This window comes from Pezoporus wallicus, unplaced genomic scaffold, assembly GCF_028554395.1.
Source record: "Pezoporus wallicus isolate ANWC-B61680 ecotype Strahan unplaced genomic scaffold, APGP_CSIRO_Pwel_v1 contig_161, whole genome shotgun sequence".
NCBI lineage: Eukaryota > Metazoa > Chordata > Aves > Psittaciformes > Psittacidae > Pezoporus > Pezoporus wallicus.
In genome coordinates, this window is record NW_026642654.1 from 4,992,370 (window position 1) to 5,013,573 (window position 21,204).

At 35.7% G+C, this 21,204-nt stretch overlaps 1 protein-coding gene across 3 annotated transcripts in view; it reads left to right on the top strand.

Moving 5' to 3' along the window:
- Positions 1–21,204, top strand: part of ROCK2 (Rho associated coiled-coil containing protein kinase 2) — a 102,317-nt gene that overhangs the window by 66,816 nt on the left and 14,297 nt on the right. For all 3 annotated transcript variants that reach the window (XM_057431914.1, XM_057431915.1, XM_057431916.1), the window contains exons 6-25: positions 3,593–3,737; positions 6,196–6,334; positions 8,019–8,110; positions 8,958–9,117; positions 9,718–9,781; positions 11,498–11,577; positions 11,931–11,979; positions 12,705–12,840; positions 12,961–13,052; positions 13,303–13,549; positions 13,894–14,000; positions 14,661–14,820; positions 15,830–15,990; positions 16,401–16,585; positions 17,868–17,937; positions 19,286–19,389; positions 19,505–19,691; positions 20,035–20,128; positions 20,241–20,335; positions 20,984–21,163. In XM_057431914.1, the coding sequence (XP_057287897.1) occupies positions 3,593–3,737; positions 6,196–6,334; positions 8,019–8,110; positions 8,958–9,117; positions 9,718–9,781; positions 11,498–11,577; positions 11,931–11,979; positions 12,705–12,840; positions 12,961–13,052; positions 13,303–13,549; positions 13,894–14,000; positions 14,661–14,820; positions 15,830–15,990; positions 16,401–16,585; positions 17,868–17,937; positions 19,286–19,389; positions 19,505–19,691; positions 20,035–20,128; positions 20,241–20,335; positions 20,984–21,163 (2,547 nt within the window). The remainder of the gene's footprint in view (positions 1–3,592; positions 3,738–6,195; positions 6,335–8,018; positions 8,111–8,957; positions 9,118–9,717; positions 9,782–11,497; positions 11,578–11,930; positions 11,980–12,704; positions 12,841–12,960; positions 13,053–13,302; positions 13,550–13,893; positions 14,001–14,660; positions 14,821–15,829; positions 15,991–16,400; positions 16,586–17,867; positions 17,938–19,285; positions 19,390–19,504; positions 19,692–20,034; positions 20,129–20,240; positions 20,336–20,983; positions 21,164–21,204) is intronic.

The following is a 21,204-nucleotide window of genomic DNA, read 5'->3' on the forward strand; positions in this document are numbered from 1 at the left end:
AGTTGTGATGGTTTGGGGGTTTGTAGGCTCCTTTCATGTTTTGCTTTTTTTTAAATCTGCAACAAGGTATTTCTGCAATTGAATAAAGATTGGAGTTGGCCTCAAAGATTCCTCAGGTCCAAATTGTGGTTCCTGTTTGTTTGTTATTTAGGTATGATAAGGTAACCCAGGGCAGGTTTCATCAGACTAATGTTCAGGTTTTCTGTGAGAAACTAAGCTGTAGTTGGCTTTAGCAGGTACCGTAGAGTCCAGAAGTGTTGCTGGGCTATAATACTGCCTTGTGCTAACTGTTTTAGAAGAGCACAGGTTTATAGGTATCTGTTGAAAAGAGCTGTGACCAAAAGGAGGCAAGTTTACCATTTGGGATTATCACCTCAGCTCAAGCAGTTCAGCTGAAAGAAGGGATGTGTACCCTTTCTTAGAACTCAATTTATTTCTCACTGAAACTTGTCCAATACTCTCCTGGATCCTTCTTGCTTCAGTTCATTGTCTGCAGCACTCATGCAGTGCTAACACCTGATCTGAGCTACCCTAATGTTTCCACAAAAGTACTCTTCAGCTCTTGTTTACAGAAAAGAACTTCCTGAGAGAGTTGAAAGCCTGGTTCTCAGCCTTGGATCAATACAGTGAGTCATTCACGTCTGATGGAGATGCTCTTGAGACTGAAAACTAAACTACTTTGTCTTCAGCAATATAATAGTTCTGAATGATGCTAGGAAGCACTCCAGCCTCACTGCTAAGCTGTCCCGTAAGAACATGCTGTTTCTGCTGGACAGCCTTTTTAATCTTTGCACATCTCTCACATAGTTGCAGAAGATAAGTTCCAAGATCCGCCTTGATCTTTTTGAGGTGATGAGAAAAATGCTGGCCTGAGACTCCCAAAAGGAAGCTTTGTATGAGAACTGCTATAGTAAGTGTGCTTCTTGTGCATAAAACAGGTTTAGTATTCGAAACACAGGAGCAACACCTTGTCCAGAGAAAACAGCACGCTTTAGATCTCTTCAAATGCTGAAGTACAGAAGGCAGTAGTCATCATGCAGAATGTAGGGACTATTGAGATGTCATGTACTGCCATGTATTGCACAGAGAGGACTTAGCTGTTTACTTGGCTTTGATGCCAGAGATCATAGAAGCTAGTCTGACTGTGGTGTTAAGAGTGTCCGGTACCTACAAATGCATACAGAGCAACACCCAAGTTTTTTGAAAGAGTAAGTGTGCAAATGAACAGAAATCTGGGAATACCATATTCAGTTGATAGTGGACCAACCTCCCCAGGGACGTGGTAGAATCCCCATTGCTGGAGGTTTTCAAGATGCAGTGGGACAGGGTGCTAGATAATCTCATCTAGGCTCCCTGTCCCATGACAGATTGGGCCAGATGATCTTTCACGGTCCTTTCCAACCCATGCTGTTATGTGATTCTGTGAATGCCTTTTTAGATTTGTTCCTGAGACAGAAGGTAGAGAGTTTTATGAGGTATAGAGAGATAAAGTCCATTGAAAACTGGTGTTAGCATGTAGCAGGGCCCTTTCAGCTGCAGAAATATATTTTGGGGTTTTTTTGCTATTCATTTTTTTGCCATCTTGTCTGAAAACTTAACAGCGTTTTTACCTGGGGTTCTTCAGCATCTGTAATGTCATTGGAAAGAACCAGCCGTCAGACTTGGGTAGGGCTAGTGCTTTTTTGGCAAAACCCTTGCTTTGTTTGCATAAGACTTAATAAAGTATCAACATGTATAACATTAAAAAGCGCGTATTAATTACAGAGGAAAGGGAAATGAGGTGTTATTAAGTGCTTAAGTGTCAAAGTGACAAGGCTGTGACTGAAGCTGCAGTCTTCATAGAAATCTTTCAGAACTGTGACTTGGTTTTTAAAGAAGCTTCTTACACAGGGAGAGATTCAGGTGGCTTCAGCCAGTCTTCACCGAGTGAAGATTCAGACTTTCCCTTGTTCTAGTTTTGCATTTGGCTAAGGAGGACATCAACATGCACCAGTATCAGAGTCCTCATTAAGATGCCGTAGTCCTACTAGATCAGCAGAATCACGTGAGCCTAGAACAATTCCTCCAGTGCACAAAGCAAACTAAGGCTAAAGCTTCAGAGATGACCTGTAGGTTAGTGCATAGAGTGCTGTTACAAGCAGGATTTTCAAATGTTTCCTGCTGCATGCCAGATGCAGTTTTGAATGTTTTCAGCTTTAGATTTATGGAAGCTTTGGGCTTTAATTTCCCAGTATCAGAATGTGTTCATCTGTATTGTCCTTTGTCCAAAGGATGCATTAGTTCTTCTGGAAAGAATTAACTTCATTTTCTTATTCCAGGATGATCCAAGCTCTGTGTTGTCTGGTTCATAGTGTAGAAAGCAGAAGTTAACCTGATCTTTATTCCGTACCTGGCAAGTTAAAACTTCCTTTAGGTTTTAGCTTCAGTGTGGAGTTCTAGAAAATGGTAGGCATTTGGTGGGAGGATATTTGAAGAGACTCCTTAGATCTCTGCAGTATTTAGTCATCCCTTTAGTTTTTCCCTGCTAATTTACTTTCTAGGATTCTGGTTCACTACGTAAATGAAAGCTTTTGGCAGTTCATATTGTGTATGAAAAAAGTACTGTAATTGGATGTCTGATTTTTAAATGTCAATACGATTCCCAATGCAAAGGGATTTTCTTCCTTTCTTTAATATGTATTTTGACTTTATATGTTGCTGCTAGTATTTTGTATTAATATTCAGAATTAATCTGTATTGCCATTCGTGCTGATAGCAAAATGCAGAAAGAACTTTGTAAGATGACTTAGAAAATATTTCAGCCTGAGAGACAGGATAAAAGATGAGTGTATTTTTGGTACTTCCCTAACTTCATCCAGGATTTCATTTCATTCACCCATCTGGTCTCTCTGGAATGAATGCAGTGAACTTGATTAAAGGGAAAAAGGCTTATAATCGTGCCTCAGCATGCTGGCAGATCTGACGATGCTTCTGCATCATTTTGGTCCTGCAATTTTAGTCTCTCACTGTGAAGCAGAGGATGAAGCATCATTCCATTAATACAACTCTGTAAATATGTTAATAAAAATAGCTTTTAAAAAAAAAATAAGCTTTGCTATCTTTTATAAATAGTGTTTCTTTTTTTTTATCTTTAAGTAAAAAACAAGGTGTGACTATAAAAATTTACCTATTAGTTGATTTATTGTCTGAATTAGAAACAACTGTTACATATCTGCTGTGTAGGGCCTAGAACTCACAGCTTGTCAAAATCAATCTGAAGTTTTTCCCTGAATTCAGTGAGATAAAGAGTAGTGTGATATAATGTGAAGGCTCATATTGAAACCAATTGTAAAAATATTAAAATTGGTCTGGTTTTGAAAGATATAACCAAGAAAGAATGCTATGGAGTAGTCAGGGGCGAGCACATTACCAGCAATTGTCCTTTCAGTCCTTAAGCTTCTGGAGTGAAAAATGGAGTCTTTCAAACACATTACTCAAAACAGATATTTTGGGCTGTATTTTTTATGTTTTTTTCTGGTCTACTAATAGACAAATTGTGTAAAGACTCAGAAGTATTTTCAATTGAGCTGTTTGAATTCTTACTGTTGCACAGACAGGTATGGTGCGCTGTGATACAGCTGTGGGAACCCCTGACTACATATCACCTGAAGTTTTGAAGTCACAAGGGGGTGATGGTTATTATGGACGGGAATGTGACTGGTGGTCTGTAGGAGTTTTCCTTTTTGAGATGCTAGTTGGTAAGTGGTATTTCTTTTGCTCATCACATTATCGTTGAGTCTTAACTGTGCCCTCAGATGTACTTCACTGCAGGGGGTTGGTTGTACTTCACTGTCTAACAGCTTCTGACTTTTGGGTGATGTTGTTGCTTTATTCCTGTTCGCTTTTCTCTCTGGCTGCTTTTTACTCTTTAGGCTGCAACAGCTGTTTGCGTGCTTGCTGAGTGATTAGTTCCCTGACTCGGTTCAGCTTAAAACTTAATTCTTAGAATAGTTTTAACTGGGGTCAGCACCTCACCATCTCATGAACATTTATGCCACCTCAGGGGCAGTACTGAGTTTTCAGCAATAAAGAGATGGGAAAGGAGTAGGAAGGGCACAACTGCCCTTCTCTCTTTCTCTTTTTTCCCCCAGTACTAGCAATGGCTTCTATTAGATGAAAACAACTGTGAAAGTATTGCTTGATTCTTTCTTTTATGCTTGAGTCAGGATTTTCCAGTAAATTACACTGGACTGCTATGGCAGCTAACATTGAATATAATCTGTTAAGTAGATGAGTCATCTGCATCTTAAAATGCAGTGAGGATCAGTATTATAGTCTGGTAGCAAAACACTGATTATAGAAGGATGGAATCAAGCATATAATTATTAAAAATCCAAATCAGCATGTTCTGGGAATATTGCAGATTTGATATATCTGGTATCCTGAGCCAGGAAAGATGTTTGGATGTATTAGAGAATCTCTGTGTCTTTCAGAATTAAGGCATTTTGACTTACAAAAAGCATGTTTTATAATTGTCTCTCATAAACAATTTTAGCAATAAATAAAGTTTTTCTGTTATTAAATATTTGACATAGCTGTCCAGAATATTTTGTCAGTGTCTTATTTTTCCCCGTCCTTTCATCTGAGGGAGGATTCTCCCCTTCTGAGGAAAACATTTTTTTTTAAAAAAAAAGGTTACGTACTTTATCCATATCCTCCACATTTCTAGAAAATATATATATATTGTTTGTATTTGTGTATCGCATTCTGCCTATGGTCTTCTAAAACATTATGCTTTAAAGAAAGCACAGAAAGCATCCTCTTGTTACGGTTTTAGTAAAGACAGTACTAATGAAAATGGTACTGCTTTTTATTGTGCATTTAATTAAAAGCTAAAGTATAAGTCACAGGATGAATCTTAACATTAATTCAGCGATTTAGGATTGTTCTGAAGTGTGTCCTAAATAAAAACTGTTTCTGAGACTAAAGAAGGTTTGGAATGAGGGAAGCAGCAGTGAATGTCAGTGATCCCCTCCTCCAGTGTGCTGATGTAGCAGCCAAATGAATTCACTAGAAGTCTAGATGTTTTAATTCAAGCTGGTGTGTCCTAATGTCTTCTTTTGCCATAAAATGATAGACTAAAGGTAGGATTCTTGCATTTAGCTTTCAAAAAGACTATAAATGTGTTTTGTCCATTTGTCTGTTTATACATTTTTTCACATACTTAGATTTTGACATTTTCAGTACCTTGTTGGAAGCATGGAGTCAGTATACTCACTGCCCTCCCAGGTGATCCCTACCTGCGCACAGCACACGGGACGGAGGAAAGAGGCTAGCTCATGCAATTGATTGGTTGTTCACCTTCCTCATTAAACCTGTGGATTAGCTGTGGGAAAGCATTTATGTAAAAGTTGCAGCCTCTTCATTACTGACTGGAACCATTTGTATATTCAAAATGTTGTCAGTTAACTTGAATGTCAGTTATCTTTATTGCTACTCATTCTTTTCAGTTGTCCCAGTTTTACCTATCTTAAGGATATTCCAAAGAAACTAGACTTAACTGAAGTCAATACTGCAAATCTAGGGTTTGAGTGGGTGAAGAAAGTCTGTGATTTTAAATGCACCATGCCCACTGTGGGCACCCAAGCTAATGTAATTTGTCAGACAACAAGATTTATTAATATGGGTTTAACAGTGCAGTAACACACTTTGAAGGCTCCTGCTCAGAGCTGATTTGCCTTAGGCACCTCTAGGGGTAGTCAGAGTAGACCTACATGCCTCTGAACCAGTCTTTGGAGAGCTTTGGTGGAGTCTTTTGAACAAATATGCATTAGCAAATCTAATGAGTTTCAGTCCATTATTCCCATGGAAGCACTTAAAGATGGGGATTTATCTGGATGTCAGCTGTCATGTAAATTAGAAACCACAGTGACAGTTTCCAGGTAGAACAAAAGATGTAGTTCACTGGGTAAAATTTTGGTAGTGGCATGCAGGATGGGAAATGATATAGTTTGTCACACAGGCATTTTAGAGAAGGAACATTTTTAGTAGTGTACCTTACTTTGTCCCTTATGTTCCCTTTACTGCTTGTGATTTTTCAGTAAAACACTATTTTAGGTAAAAGTGCTTATAGACTTTCCTTTATGTATTTGTCTTTTTCAACTTATATGACTTGAACATGACTCAAAATCCCAATCCATTTACTTTTCTTTTCAGGTGATACTCCTTTTTATGCAGACTCACTAGTAGGAACATACAGTAAAATTATGGATCATAAGAACTCATTACATTTCCCGGATGATGTGGAAATCTCTAAGCATGCAAAGAACCTTATCTGTGCCTTTTTAACTGATAGGTAAGTGTATGCATTATTCTGGAACTGGTTTTATTTTGGCTGGTAATTAGTATGTATTGTAAAAATTAATTCCTTCCATTACATCTCCTAATCTCTGTTCAAACCTCTTCTGCAAAGTCTACTACTCTCTAGTTTTTCTTCTGGAGTGTTTTTTCCAGGTATCGTGTTTTATTTCCATGAGCAGTTCTGACAGCTCCTGTTAACAACACAGTTTGTGCCACACAAATCCTTCTAATTGTAGTGTGTAATATGTAACAAACTTGTAAGATTGAAAGTGATTTGTAAGCTCCAGCGCAGGGACCAAATTGTTGTGCCCAGTGTTTAAGCAGGTGTTACTTTAAAAAAAGCAAATATTTTCGTAAAATAAGCATGTGTATACTGAATTTAAGCTTTCTTAGAATGTTTGAACTTTTTTTCATTTGCTTTGCGTTGCATTGACATGAATAACAAATATAAGAAACCAGCAATGATACTGTTTTGGCTGTAAATAAATCCTAGAGGACGCCCATTGCAGAGCTGAGACATTTATTGATACTAAGCTGTGTAAGCTTTTTCTTCATGTAAACATTTACATTCTTTTTAATTCCAGAAAGCAGAGATCGTCTTCAATTACTCTCATTTAAAAGAACATCACTGTAGGTCCATGGTTAACTTTGGATTGATGATGCGTTCTTATGCTTTCCTGTGGCCACCTGAACTTGGTTACAGCAGAGCAGCTAACCTTTATAGAATGAGGGACTGGGGGAAAAAAATTACCCTGTAATGGTTTTTGCATTCAAGGAGAGATTGTTTTCTCTGTTGAGCAAGGTTGCGGTTGCTCAGGAAGGATATGCTCTAACAGCGTTTTTCACCCTTAGTAGCTGAAGGGTAGAGAGCAAATACGAGTAGAATTTAATAATGTAAATGTGGCGAGGTGTACTTCCACTACGTGTGTCCGTCTTCCTGTTTATATTAATACAGAGCTCGAGCGATTTATTTGAAACAGATGCCTTCTTTCAGTATGCGTGATCACTGCTGAAACACTTAAAGAAGGAATAAGCATCGACCCTATGATTTATTAGTACTTTTACACACATTGTTTTTATGTCCTGTTTTTGCAGATAGTTTTAAGAGAGACTCTTGCAGTCAAACTAAAAGTTTCTTGTTGCACTTAAGATTTACTTCACTGCAAATATCAGAAAAAGATATGTCAGGGTTAGTTACGGGGCAGAGGATGAAATTCTTAAGATTTTTATTTGAGTCCAGCTTTGAATAACTGTTCTGTGCAGTAAGTTAGACCTTCCTTCACTTGCGTCTTAAGGTCTGTCATGTGGTTTGGCAGACATGAAACGTCTGCAGTTCTTTTTCCCCTCAGGGGTTTTGGGGTTTTGTTTGTGTTCTTAGTTTTTTCTTAGCTTTTGCTTCAGTGCTCTCTTTCTTGCTTTACTCCCCACGTGGACATTTTAGCAGTCGTGGGGAGAGGGCGTGCTAAGAACCAGAGTACATTTTATATGAGAAACTACAGATCAGTGGTTGGTGGTTTTTGATTTGTTGTTAATTGGTTAAATTTTGTCAACCATTAATGTGGTTAGCACAGACAGTCTTTACTGAAAGTTTCTTTGCTGCTTATGCACAAGTCTGAAGTTAAATAACAAAAAAGTGCTGTTTTTCCTAATGTGAATTTTGCTTTAATTGCTGTGTTTAGGGATGTGAGACTTGGGAGAAATGGGGTAGAAGAAATAAAGCATCACCCTTTCTTCAAGAGTGACCAGTGGAACTGGGACAACATTCGAGAGAGTAAGTAATTTAGCTTTAAAGTTCTATTTTTATTCATTATTTATTCATTATTTGCAATAGTAGAAATGAAAACAAAACCAACTTTAGGCTGTATAAATTAAGTATTTTCTATTTACCAAGAATCTAGCTCAAACTTCTGTATTTATCATTTGTATTATAAAACCTCTTATCAGTAAGGGTTAGTAAATACACATTTTCTTGCTGGAATTATCCTCACTTTTATTATGCATTTAATGTATCTATTTCTGGTTTGAATGACAGAACTGTATGTTTCAGAATTCTAGGTAAAAAAAAATTACATGTTAACTTCTGTTTCTTTGTGGCTTTTGATGTTTTGATTTGGTTTTTTGGTGTTTGGGGGTTTTTTTTGGTGTTTTTTTGGGTTTGGTTTGGGGATTTTTCAGTCTTCTGGTAGTTAAGACAGTAGTTTGGCAGCAGTCTTGTCAGTTTTACTGCTTTTCGTTTAAGGCATTTTGAACTTGATAGGTTTAGAAAGAAAAATGAGTATGCCAGTTCAGATTAGGAGCTTGATCATAACTTCTAAAGTGATATATTTACTAAAGTTTCTTAAAATGTTGAGTGTATTTAATATTGTATTCATTAATGTGATTACCTTAGCAAATGCATTTTGTGCCTTAGATAATACGTGCATTAGGCAACCAATGTAAAAATAGATTTCTCTAGAAAAAATTGTTCACAGTAGTATTTACAGATCAACTGCATGGTTAATACATACTCAACTCTCAGGACACCTTTATAGTATAGTCTTTTTGACATTATAAAGATACCTGTATATAGCAAGTGGCTGAATCTTGGAGTGAAGTTGATCTTTTCTCTCCTGTTATAGCTGCTGCTCCTGTTGTTCCTGAGCTTAGCAGTGATATAGATAGCAGTAATTTTGATGACATTGAGGACGACAAGGGAGATGTGGAAACCTTTCCGATCCCCAAAGCCTTCGTGGGAAACCAGCTGCCTTTTATAGGATTTACCTACTATAGAGACAATTTGTATGTGATACTTTAATATGCATTTGTAGAAATAGACCTGCAGATTTTTCTTATATCCTATTCTTTGTTTCACTCTAGATACATAGTTTATTCATTGAATTATATTCCTGTTCAATTGTGGAGATACAAAATGCAGAGTTGAAGCAGAAGATATCATTTGCTACTATTTTGATTATTTTTATAAACTTGAGTAAACACAGTTATTTTTTTATGCACAAAATTATATTGTTTCTTAAAGTCTTTTAGGCTTAAGATCCTAATACATATGTAATTTAGTTCTAAAATGGCTCTTTATTAGTAGCTTTAGTAAAAAGTTTACACGAGATAATACTGTGCTAGGACTCCACTTGAATAGTTAAGAAATAGCTGTCTTAATTAAAAAATTATGCTATGGATTTGAAAACGTGATATATTTCACTTAAGAAAAGATTCAAATCAGAAAGATGCACTCACAATGAGATAAAACAAGCTTCTTTCTGAGAACAGCGTTGGACAAATTAAGACTTGAGAGAACTGATTAAAATGAGTTGATTGGCAAGGCTTCCAGAGTTGTTCAAAACTTGAATAAGAGCTGGAGGGATTTGTTTTTGTTTTTGACAGGTTGCTAAGTGACTCTTCTCAGTCTTGCAGAGAAAATGAATCTGTGCAATCTAGTAAAAATGAGGTTAGTCCTTTTTTTTGTAAGTATTGATGGTATGATGTTTGTTAAGGCTGTTAAGAAAAGATGAAGTCTAAAATACATTTTCCAAGAAATTATTTTTTGGAGGGGGGGGAGGGGGGTGTTTGTCTTTTAGTGATTCTCAATAAAAATGATATTTTCTATTTACAGGACAGCAAGGAGGTAAGTACATTATTTGAATTTTGAAAGGAAAAAAAAGTTATATAAAAAAATAATTTATATGCGTGTGAAGTAGCTTAAATGTTTATTCACTGGTTGTGTTTTGAAACAGTTATACTCAAGTATTAAGGTACTATAGTATAAAGGTATATGAATACAGATTTTCTTCTCACATTCTTTTGGCATCTCGGATTTGTTTGGAAAACAAACATGTAAGGCTTTGTTTGCCACGAACAGCATCGCTCTTGAGAGCATTGTGAATTCTGGCTCCACACTTGCCTGAGTGATTCATAACTGATTTGTTCAGAGTTAGGAAAGGTAAATCGTCACCTGCAGTGACAAAGAAATGTTTAAATCGTGCTCTCAGTTGAAGTAAGTGTATGGAGAATGTTTATTGGGTTTTTGAAGATTGATAATTGAATTTAAATTTGCAGATAACAGGAGAATGCTATGGAATTTTCATGTAGTTACGTCATTATGTTACTTAAAGTTTTGTATTATTCAAATGTAGATAGTGTATTGTTAACATTTCTTAAAATTAAAACTCCTTTTCAAAATTTAAAAATAAGAAAAGGAAATGAATATATTGACCAGCATAAATTTAAATGCAAATGTTTACTAGACTCCATTTCTTCCTGTCATTGCTGAACAGATGAATAGTTTTAGAGTTAGAAACACACAGTGTGACATCTGTGATACTTGCTTTATGTTGTGATAGAAAACGATTTTTTTTTTTTTTTTTAGAAAATTTGGGATTTGCCTTCTGTCAGTTTTTCTCACTCATTTTCTCAAACGATGAATCTCTGGTTTTGATGTCCCTTTCAGTGTCCCTGTTCTGGGACTCTTCTAATTGTAACAATTGTAAAGTGTTTAGAAAACCATGTTTTACATTTCATGCTTGGGGTTAGGGGAGAAGGGGGAATGGAGGAAAATAAATGCACTTGAAAGCTGAAGACATGAGACAAATCCAAAATTAATTATTTATAACTTATTTCGTAAATATCTGGGTACTTGACTCAGAATTTTTTAAATATTTTGATAAGTAAACCAAAGCATTCCTAAGCCTGAAAAGTGTTTGTTCGCTTTTGTATGTATTAGAGTAAGAAATTGTTCCTTATGCGATGTCATTGAATATGCTTAGTAATAGTCGCTGAATATTGTCCAGTTTGGTCATGTGCCCCCCTTTTTTGTTTTGTAATTTCATTTAGAAAAGACTATCCCCAGAATTCTGCTGCAGTGCAAAGTGTCTGTCTACAGAGAAGGAGTACAGCAAAGGGCCAGTAACAATATTCTTTGCAGTGGAAATTTTATGACTGACAATCTGTGACACATAATTCTGTGATGGTTAGACTTCATGCAGCATGCATCACATTTTGTTGCTATGGATCTGTATCTTTAAAAACATCAGGATTAGTACCTTGTAAAGATATAAGATTGAATTTTCCTCATGTTCCCTTTTTCTTGTTGTTTAATTGAATTGCACTCATTTTATGTGATAATATTTTTATATGTGGGCCGTGCTTTTTTTGACATTTTGCACAGTTTCAGAAAAAGCTAAACAAGCTGGAAGAACAGCTCACTAATGAATTACAAGCCAAAGATGAACTAGAACAGAAGTACAGGTGAGACTGTTTTGACGTGTTTGGTGTGTTTATAAAGAATTTTTATTACACCTTTTGTTTTTGAATGCTTGAAAGCATTTTAATCCATCTGGGGATTCCTGATCCTGCAAGCAGACCTCACTGTAAATTGCTGGATAATTCTTCCTACTCCTGTGACTACTGTTCTAATTCTATTTTTTTCGCCTGAATGCTCCATAAGAATCTTTCTATTGTTTGAATGATTTCCCCAGTCCTTGAAGTTTCATGTGATTGCTGAAAATAGAGTATCTTACTTAAAATTAATGAGATAGATCCAAACATTCTGGTTTCTGTATAATCAGCAGGGTTTAAAAATACTTTTCAAATTTCTTCAGGTCTACTAATACTCGTTTAGAGAAGATAGTGAAAGAACTAGATGAAGAGGTAAGTCTGTAGTTATCTCTTATTGCAATTAGAACTTTAGTATTTGTGTGTGGCTTTTATCCTTAGGAAACAGCAAATTACTTCTGAGTAGCTGCTATAAATACACAAGCAATAAGTAATACTGATTGATTTCTTGATATTCACAAGCATGAAATTGTTGTCACTGCTTAAATATTTTCATTATGATTTTTGTACTACAGCTGTACACCTATTCCCAGAATTCTTTTTTTACTGTGTTTTATTAATTTGGTGGACAGTGTGATATAAATATCCCATATAAGATTCTAAAAAGTGAAGATGTGAGAGCAATGTTGCTAGAAGAGGAACGCCATTCTTTGCATTGTTTAGTGTCAGTAAAAGGACGCTATTTCTTCCCCAGCTTTGCACCTTAGTGCTACTACAAATTTATCATATCTGTAGTGGATGTGTACAATTTAATGTATCATTCATCCAGGCACAAGTCAAGACCTTACATTACATCTGTGTTTCTGTGCCTCTGGATTGGCTGCTAGGCAGGTTTGCCAGCTTTCATCAAATCCAAATGATCAGGCAGTCTTGAAATTGTAGAAAAATTATGGCTATAGTTGTCCTGGGCTGTGTTTTTAGCGGGCAAATAGCCTGTGTCTTTCTCCATTACTAACTAAACTGAGCTGTCTTTTTTGTCATGTAAAGAATGCCTCTCTCCTGAATGCAGTTAGTGATGTTTATTTCTTAAATGTATCCAGATAACTTCAAGGAAGAATGTAGAGTCTGCAGTCAGACAGTTGGAAAGGGAGAAGGCTCTTCTTCAGCATAAAAATACAGAATACCAGCGAAAAGCAGAACATGAAGCAGATAAGAAGCGCAATTTGGAGAACGAGGGTATGTTGAACCACGCTTGAAGGGTTGTGCATTGATGTGGATTTTTAAGAGATAAAAGAATTATAGTTCAAATGGAAACTTTTTCATGAGAGTGATTTACAATGTTGAATTTTGTTCTAGTCAACAGTTTGAAAGACCAGCTTGAAGATTTGAAAAAGAGGAATCAGAACTCTCAAATATCCAATGAGAAAATCAATCAACTACAAAGACAGGCATGCCAACTTTATACTTGTGTATTTTAAAATAATAGCTGTTTGAAGTACAGATTTTGTTAGTAGAGAACTGAAATGTGTAATGGAGTTTTAAATGCTGTTCATTCTTGTCATATTTTGGTGTTCAAATTTTGTAATCATAAAATATACTCCTTTTTATGTCATTAATTCATAAAATATAGTATTCTGTAGTATCAGTGGTAGTTACTGTATTTTAATTGTTTCTGAAGTATGTTTTTATCGTCTTTAGTTGGATGAAGCCAATTCTTTGCTGCGGTCAGAGTCTGATACTGCAGCCAGGTTAAGGAAGAACCAGACAGAAAGCACGAAGCAAATCCAGCAGCTGGAAACTAATAATAGAGAACTACAAGATAAGAACTGCCTGCTAGAGAATGCGAAACTCAAACTGGAGAAGGACTTTCTCAATCTTCAGTCCGCTCTAGAATCAGAACGGAGAGACCGAAGTCATGGATCAGAGATTATCAGTGATTTACAAGGTATTCCTGCAAATCTCAGGAAGATACGCCTTTTTTCTTGTTTCAGAAATAAAAAAAAGGTTTGGTGATGTTACTTGAGCTTCAGATTGTGACTAGATCAGTGTGCTGTTCTATACAATGTTACGTAAGTGTGGACACCCATTTAAGAGAAAATTTGTAATAACATTTATAAAATGTTATTGATAATTTTTAAAATCACCCCAAAGGGAGTGACTTAATGGTCAGAATTAGAAGCTATTATGTTTGAAAAATTGTATCTCTAATCTAAACTGTATCTCACAGTAGGTAAGTGCATTCTTTTTTCACACCCTGCCCAGACTCATTGATGTTTCGGTCATTTTTAGGTCGAATATCTAGCCTCGAAGAAGAAGTAAAAAATGGAAAGAGTGCATTAGCCAAACTGGAAACGGAGAAGAGACAGTTGCAGGAAAAGCTTACAGATTTAGAAAAGGTAGGAGCACTTGTAAGCGAACGTTGGTGTTACATTCTTATGGAATCTTGCAATTTGCGCTTTTATTACTTGAGACATGGAAATAAAATTATTCAAAATTAAGCCTTGTTTTCACTTTTTATTCTTTACCTTTGATTTTTTTTTTTAATTGTTTTTGCAATTTGAGAAGTAGGGGAAAAAAGACACCATTTCCCTTATAATCGTAATACGTTATACTTCTAATGTGTAAAAACATATATTTCAGTGTATAGCTTAACAGTGCAACATTTTATCTGTTGGGCATTTTTTTAAATTCTCAATACTGCCAAAACCAAAAAAGCTTTTGCTACTTTTTTTTTTTCTGACAAATTTATCATTGAAACAAAAGTATTGAAAAAGTCCTCCATAAACTCAGTCTCTGAGCTACTCTTATTACAGAACGTTCGTTGTTAAAGCAATAATTCTGTAATTGCAGCTGGGTACAACTGGGGATGCTGTGCATTTTTTGAGCACTTTGCCATCCATAGAAAAACATTTGTAGAAAGGAGTTCTCAGCTCCTTAGAGACTGAGCTCTTTTCTTGGCATACATCCAAGCAGCATGTAAGTGTGGTCCAGATTTTTGTCTTTAACCTGATCTCTATATTTAATGTTTTATTTTAATATAATTTTTTCTTTAACAGGAAAAGAGCAACATGGAAATAGATATGACATATAAATTCAAAGTTATGCAGCAGAACCTCGAACAAGAAGAAGCTGAGCATAAAGCCACAAAAGCACGATTAGCAGACAAAAATAAGATCTATGAATCTATAGAAGAAGCAAAATCTGAAGCCATGAAGGGTATGTTTTTTACATCGCAGTTGGACTTAGGTGTAAATGATGCAAAGTAGATAATACAATCTTTTGATGCTAGTGAAAGCCTAAGTGTAGGCTTTTTCTCTTGATTCCCTTACTCTTTTAAATACAGTTAGTATGGTAAAACTCAGTTGTAGCCCCTTTGTCAGCCCCTTTGCTAGGTTAAAGACACACTGGTTTAGTCTCAGAGTGAAACATTCTGTTTCACACTCCACTAATTCATTTTCTGTGCTAGTGCGTGCTGAATTAATTTTTCTTAAATTTATATCACTAAAACTGCTTGAAACATTTTTGTTTCAAGTTTATCAGTGTTCTTAATCAGCATACTCACACTTTTTTGTGTCTTCCTAAATAAATGTCAGCAACATAATGATTTAAATACGTAGACTAGATAGGGGTAGTGACTGTGCATATTGTGGTGCATCTCATGACAATTGGAATCCCTTGGAGAAAGGGATAATTACCAAACAAGTCCAGAAGATGGGTCTTACTTTTAAATTAAATGGGTTATGTTTCTTGCGGTTACTTAAAATGGTAACTACAGATCCTGTCCTTCCAACAGCAGAGAATTCACAAAAACTGTGAGCATGCAGATGTTCAAAAGAAGCAAAAATGATTCGGTGATACTGGCTGAATCACTTGCAAGATCAGCTTCCTGAACAGCTTTCAAATTATCGTAGTCAAAGCAATACTTCAGTAGATTTAGATGGATTATTTAAAAAATCCACCCTTTTATCCATCCCAGATTTGCTGCTGTTAAACTGGAAGTTATCTTGGAAGTCAAAGGCAGGAAGTGGCTATCGGACAGGAGTGCTTGCAAAAGCGTCCTGTGGGCGTGGGTTTACTGTGAAAATTTTAATCACTTTGCAGCAATATTTCTCCCCAGTGTTGAAAGGATAAACGTGTTGATTACTGTTACTATGGTCCTTCTCCCTCTGCTCTCCAAAATCTGCTGGTTTACACTGACTAACATATTAAATCTCTTGCTTCACAGAAATGGAGAAGAAACTTTTGGAAGAGAGAGTTTTGAAGCAAAAAGTAGAAAATCGGTTGTTAGAAGCTGAAAAGCAGTGCTCCATGTTGGACTGTGATCTCAAACAATCGCAACAGAAAATCAATGAGCTCCTTAGGCAAAAGGATATACTAAACGAAGATGTAAGGAACACTGACAAAAGGAGTCTTGAGCCAGTATTTCAGTATCCTAATATTTTCCTTGTTATAGCTGTATTTAGGAGTATTTGTGAATGAAAATGGCAGAAACTTTTTACTTCTCTGTATTGGGAGCTTTAAAAAGTCTGCAGAGTGTGGTTTTATGTTTCTGAAATATTTCAGTGTTATTAATCTAAAAAAGGTTTTCTTCTTGAATGTAAAATGCTGTGGGATTGACATGGAAAAACTATCTTATTTATTGTGTGCTAATGCCTTTACTCAGGAAACAGCTTTGACTTATCAAAAGATGTGAGCATGTTGTACAAAAATGTAGAGGAAGTCAATAAAAGAAACTGTTTAAATGTTGCTTTCCTGTGTAGGTCTGTAAAGTTCACAGGTTTCTGTTTATTTTTCAGGTAAAAAACTTGACATTAAAAATAGAGCAGGAAACACAAAAGCGCTGTCTCACTCAAAATGACCTCAAGATGCAAACGCAGCAAGTCAACACCTTGAAAATGTCAGAGAAGCAGTTAAAACAAGAGAATAACCATCTTCAGGAAATCAAATTAAGTCTGGAAAAGCAAAATAATGAACTCCGCAAGTATGCAGTTGCTCTACATTTTTCAGTAATGTTACTGATTTGTAATTGTTTTGGGGCAAAAGCTGAGGGCAGTATTAATTCTAAAAATATGCTGCACAAAATATGCTCTTCTGCAGTCCAAAACTTAATTGTTGTTTAACAGAAATTACAGTGACTCTACTTGAGATTTGCCCCAGTGACTCAGCAAAGTATAGATTTGTTGGAAGGGATGTTTGTTGTCCTGAAAATCTTAAAAAAACCCAAGCTTTAAACACAGGAGTGTGAGGACTTCAGAGAAACACTTCTTTAACAGAAAGTCTAGGTACTGGGTTTTTTAAATGATGTACGACACTAGTGAAGAGGAACGTTTCTGGCATTTAGTTCAGGAAAGCTTATTAGAGTTGGAGATGAACCCTAATACACAGCTGTGAAGCATAACTATTGAAATATCTAGTACTAGAGATGTTTAAATACATCTGATGGACCTGCAAATAGGACTTGTTCTTCAAGGTCTTACAAGAAATATTTGCACCTGATAATAAATATTTTTTTAATTTATTGAGCAACCTGATCTAATGGAAGGTGTCCGTGACAGAGGGGTTGGAACTTGATCATCTTAAGGTCCCTTCCAACCCAAACTGTTCTGTGATTGTGTGATATTATGATTATATATATATATACTATATAAATATATATTTATATGTATATAAAATCCCTGTGAATGAAAAGCCAAGTATAGCACATATATCAGATGAATCTTATCCTTAACTCCTTTATGACTTTTGATAAACATCTCCTTGTGCCTTATCTTTTCTTTCAGCAAGATGCAGCAGAATATGTGATGGTTGCTGTAATGTGAAAAACCGCAGAAATATTTTCTGCTACATTACTGTCCTTTGTTACAGGACTGACTTGTTTTAGTAAGAGATGGATTCCAGAAGTGATGCGTATTGAAGAATACAGACATGTTTTCACAGATTAAGCTCTAGCAAATAAGAGACCAAAGCAATGTCAGATCAGTGACATTTTGCACAGAAATAAGATTCAGTCGGTGTCTGTTTGCTTTGTCAGTGTCTCTGACTGGTTAAGCTATGTGACACTGTAGTAATTACTGTGTTAACAGTATTAAACTAACTTATTAGTGCAGTGTTCTCAGCTGTGCAAATGAAAAAGGGAGCTGGTATGCAGAGGAAGCCTCAGGTTTAACAACTGAAGATCTTAAGAATGTTAAAGCTGTCTTCTCTATTTATTGGTTTGGGATACCTTCATATCTTTTATTTTGAAGTATGCTCTTCCTTCCTAGGGAACGTCAGGATGCAGACGGACAAATGAAAGAGCTTCAAGACCAACTGGAAGCTGAACAGTATTTCTCGGTATGTTTTATGCTTCTTTATTTTTATACTAATCTATGTACTAAGTTCAATGTTAACTTTTTTTCTTTGTCCTCAGACATCAGGTGTTTCACATCCCTAACCTAAAGCTAATTCTTTTTCTTGTGTCTGTCTTCAGTCTTGTCTGTATCCTTGTCATCACTCCTTGATCACTGGGTAGTATGAAAGAGCTCATATTAAGAAATATCCCAGCTTGGTAAGGGAGTCCCAAACACATTTCACAGGGAGGGAAGAGTCAAACAGCTCATTCTTCCACAGTGTGAATAATTTTCTGCATGTTTCAAGCCTTTTGCATTCATCATCCATTCTATTCTCCATGCAAGAGAAGAACTGTATTCTCTGAATCACATGGTGTGACAAAACTTGTGCATTTAAGTCTTGGAAGGGAGTTTTTGCATTACAGCCAGACTTCGTAGAGATCAATTGGGAGTTCTTGCTTTATTGTGGTAAGGTACAACAGAATAAATGGGTATTTTACATACCCATTTATTCTGTTACAGTACTAGCATAAGGAGGTTAATTTATATTAACGATGCACAGCCAGTCACATTGCAGGTAGAGGACGAACGGCTTGTCTCAGAATTAAAGTTAAGATTTTACTGTGATGCTAAGGTCAGTGAGGGGGAAGACTTTTTGAAGTTTCAGTAGGTGAAAAAGTTGTGCACATTAAAGGAGAGGAAGGGAGAATTGAGGTCATTTGGCTGCTGTGGATGGGCCAGAGAGGGACAGTCTGTCTTAAAATCCCTGCGGGAAGTCCACTTGGAGTTGTCTGTGAGACTACCTGTATTCAGTCATTTGAACATACAGAGCAATACATTTTTTGTTTCATTTCCTTTAGGGCTCTGTGTATTCATTTAATTTTTCTTTAAATACTTTTCCAGTCTGTTTTTCCTTTCTTCTAACTGTCATCTTCTTTTCAGGGATTTTTATGGTTCAAGTCTAAATTTAACATACCTACCTATGTCAGACAAAGATTTAAAATACTAAAGAAAAATAATGGTTTTCCTTGCTTCTGATACTTCTGAATTTCTATCAAATAGTGATTTTCACATTTAAAGTCCCCTTAACAGTATTTTTACAAGCGTATAAAATGTATATCATATATATATTCATTCACAAGTACATAAGGTTGACAAAAAAGTGAAATAACTGAAATATTTGTGACTTATGATGACTTTCAGTTAAAGTTAGTGGAGGCATTGCACAATGACACTATTAATTGAGTGTATGATTAAAGAATTGCATACAATTTCATTTTATGTCATTTTTTGTGTACCTTCAAACTAGAATGTGCAAGTCACATCCTCTTCTTTCCAACTTTAAATTCTAGACTCTGTATAAGACGCAAGTTCGAGAACTTAAAGAAGAATGTGAGGAAAAGACCAAACTTTGTAAAGAAATGCAGCAAAAGATACAGGAGTTACAAGACGAGAGGTAGGTTCTACTAGTTGTACCACTAATACGTAAAAGATTAGGGTAGCATTTCATTGTTGTCTTCCCGCCCCATAACCTGCCATATAAGTTAATAATACATATCAATAATTTGCAGAGACTCCTTGGCTGCTCAGCTAGAGATTACTTTGACAAAAGCAGATTCAGAGCAACTTGCACGTTCCATTGCTGAAGAACAGTACTCTGATTTGGAAAAAGAGAAGATTATGAAAGAGCTGGAGATTAAAGAGATGATGGCCAGGCATAAACAGGAACTTACTGAGAAAGATGCCACCATAGCCTCTGTGAGTTATATGAATTGTAATTTTAGTAGAGGCTTACATGAGTTTGCATTTTACTTGCAGTTTGAGTTATCCATTACTATTTACCATACTTAAAGGTAAGTGATAAGGAAGTAAATCTGACATTTTTAAAATGTTTATTTTCTATGAAAGAAAGAAAAATATCTCTTACGCTGTTTCTTGCACTGAGCTCTCTGATCATTTGTTCTTCTGTGCCCCTACCCCTCTTACAGCTAGTCCTGTTATCTTTATCCTGGTTTCACTCTAAAGCAGTTTCTTCTGTATTGTAGTGCTTTTGTATGCCAAATGAGTTTTTGTTACATGGTTCTGTATGCTTGTTTTGTAGTTGGAGGAAGCAAATAGGACACTAACTAGTGATGTGGCTAATCTTGCTAATGAGAAAGAAGAACTGAACAATAAACTGAAGGAAGGACAAGAACGTATGTATTCTCTGAAATGTAACTTAATTTGAAACCAATTTTGTTCTTTAATAGTACTATTTTCTTTTGAAATGAGCTTTCACAGATTTATTTTTTTATTACCTTGCTGCAGAAATTATAAAGCTAAAAGAAGAAGAAGCAAATGTGGGAAATATTAAAGCACAATTTGAGAAACAGTTGTTGAATGAAAGAACATTGAAAACCCAGGTAAGCAATTATCTAAATGAGCAAAGAGCTAGTATTCATGAATCAAATAACTTTCAGTAGAGATCTTTCCATGGTAAACTATACATCCTGTTAATGCTTTGCTCTTTTTTTCACCCTGAAACAAAATATATTGATTTTTTTTTTTCTTCTACTAAGTAGACTTTCAGTGTAGTGAAACTGCATCCTCATGAGTTACCAGGTGACCTCCTACTCTAGATGCAGTCCACCTACAATAATCATAATTTAAGTCAGATGAACTCCTATTTTACTGTTTTCCATTTTGATTTATATTCCTCTATAAATTACATAAAACAGTAGATTTCCAATTTTAATCTGGATTGTCTTTTAGAACAAGTGACATTATAATCCAGAGATATATTTTGGAGTTAACTAATGAAAATGGAACAGATTACTTAAATGAATAGAAGTGTTCACAGCTAATGCTTGCTCAAAGTGAAAAAGTCATCATTACTTTCTTTTCAATTTTGACTAATATATTGAATTAAAGCAACTTTGTAGTACAGGACTACAGAGGTCTTGGTTTACAGTTAAAGTATCTGTTCAAGGACAGGAGAAAAGACTTTCTTCGTGATGTAACTCTGTATTTATTAGTGCGGGTTTTGTCCTTTTTTTCTTTCCCATGGGAAGGCTGTGAATAAACTGGCTGAGATCATGAATCGGAAGGGTCCAGTGAAACGTGGAGCTGACACTGATGTACGGCGGAAGGAAAAGGAAAATAGGAAACTGCATATGGAACTGAAGTCTGAACGAGAAAAGTTAACCCAAATGATGATCAAATACCAGAAGGAAATCAATGAAATGCAGGCGGTAAGATCCTTTTGCAAATACAAACACTGATAGCATTTTCT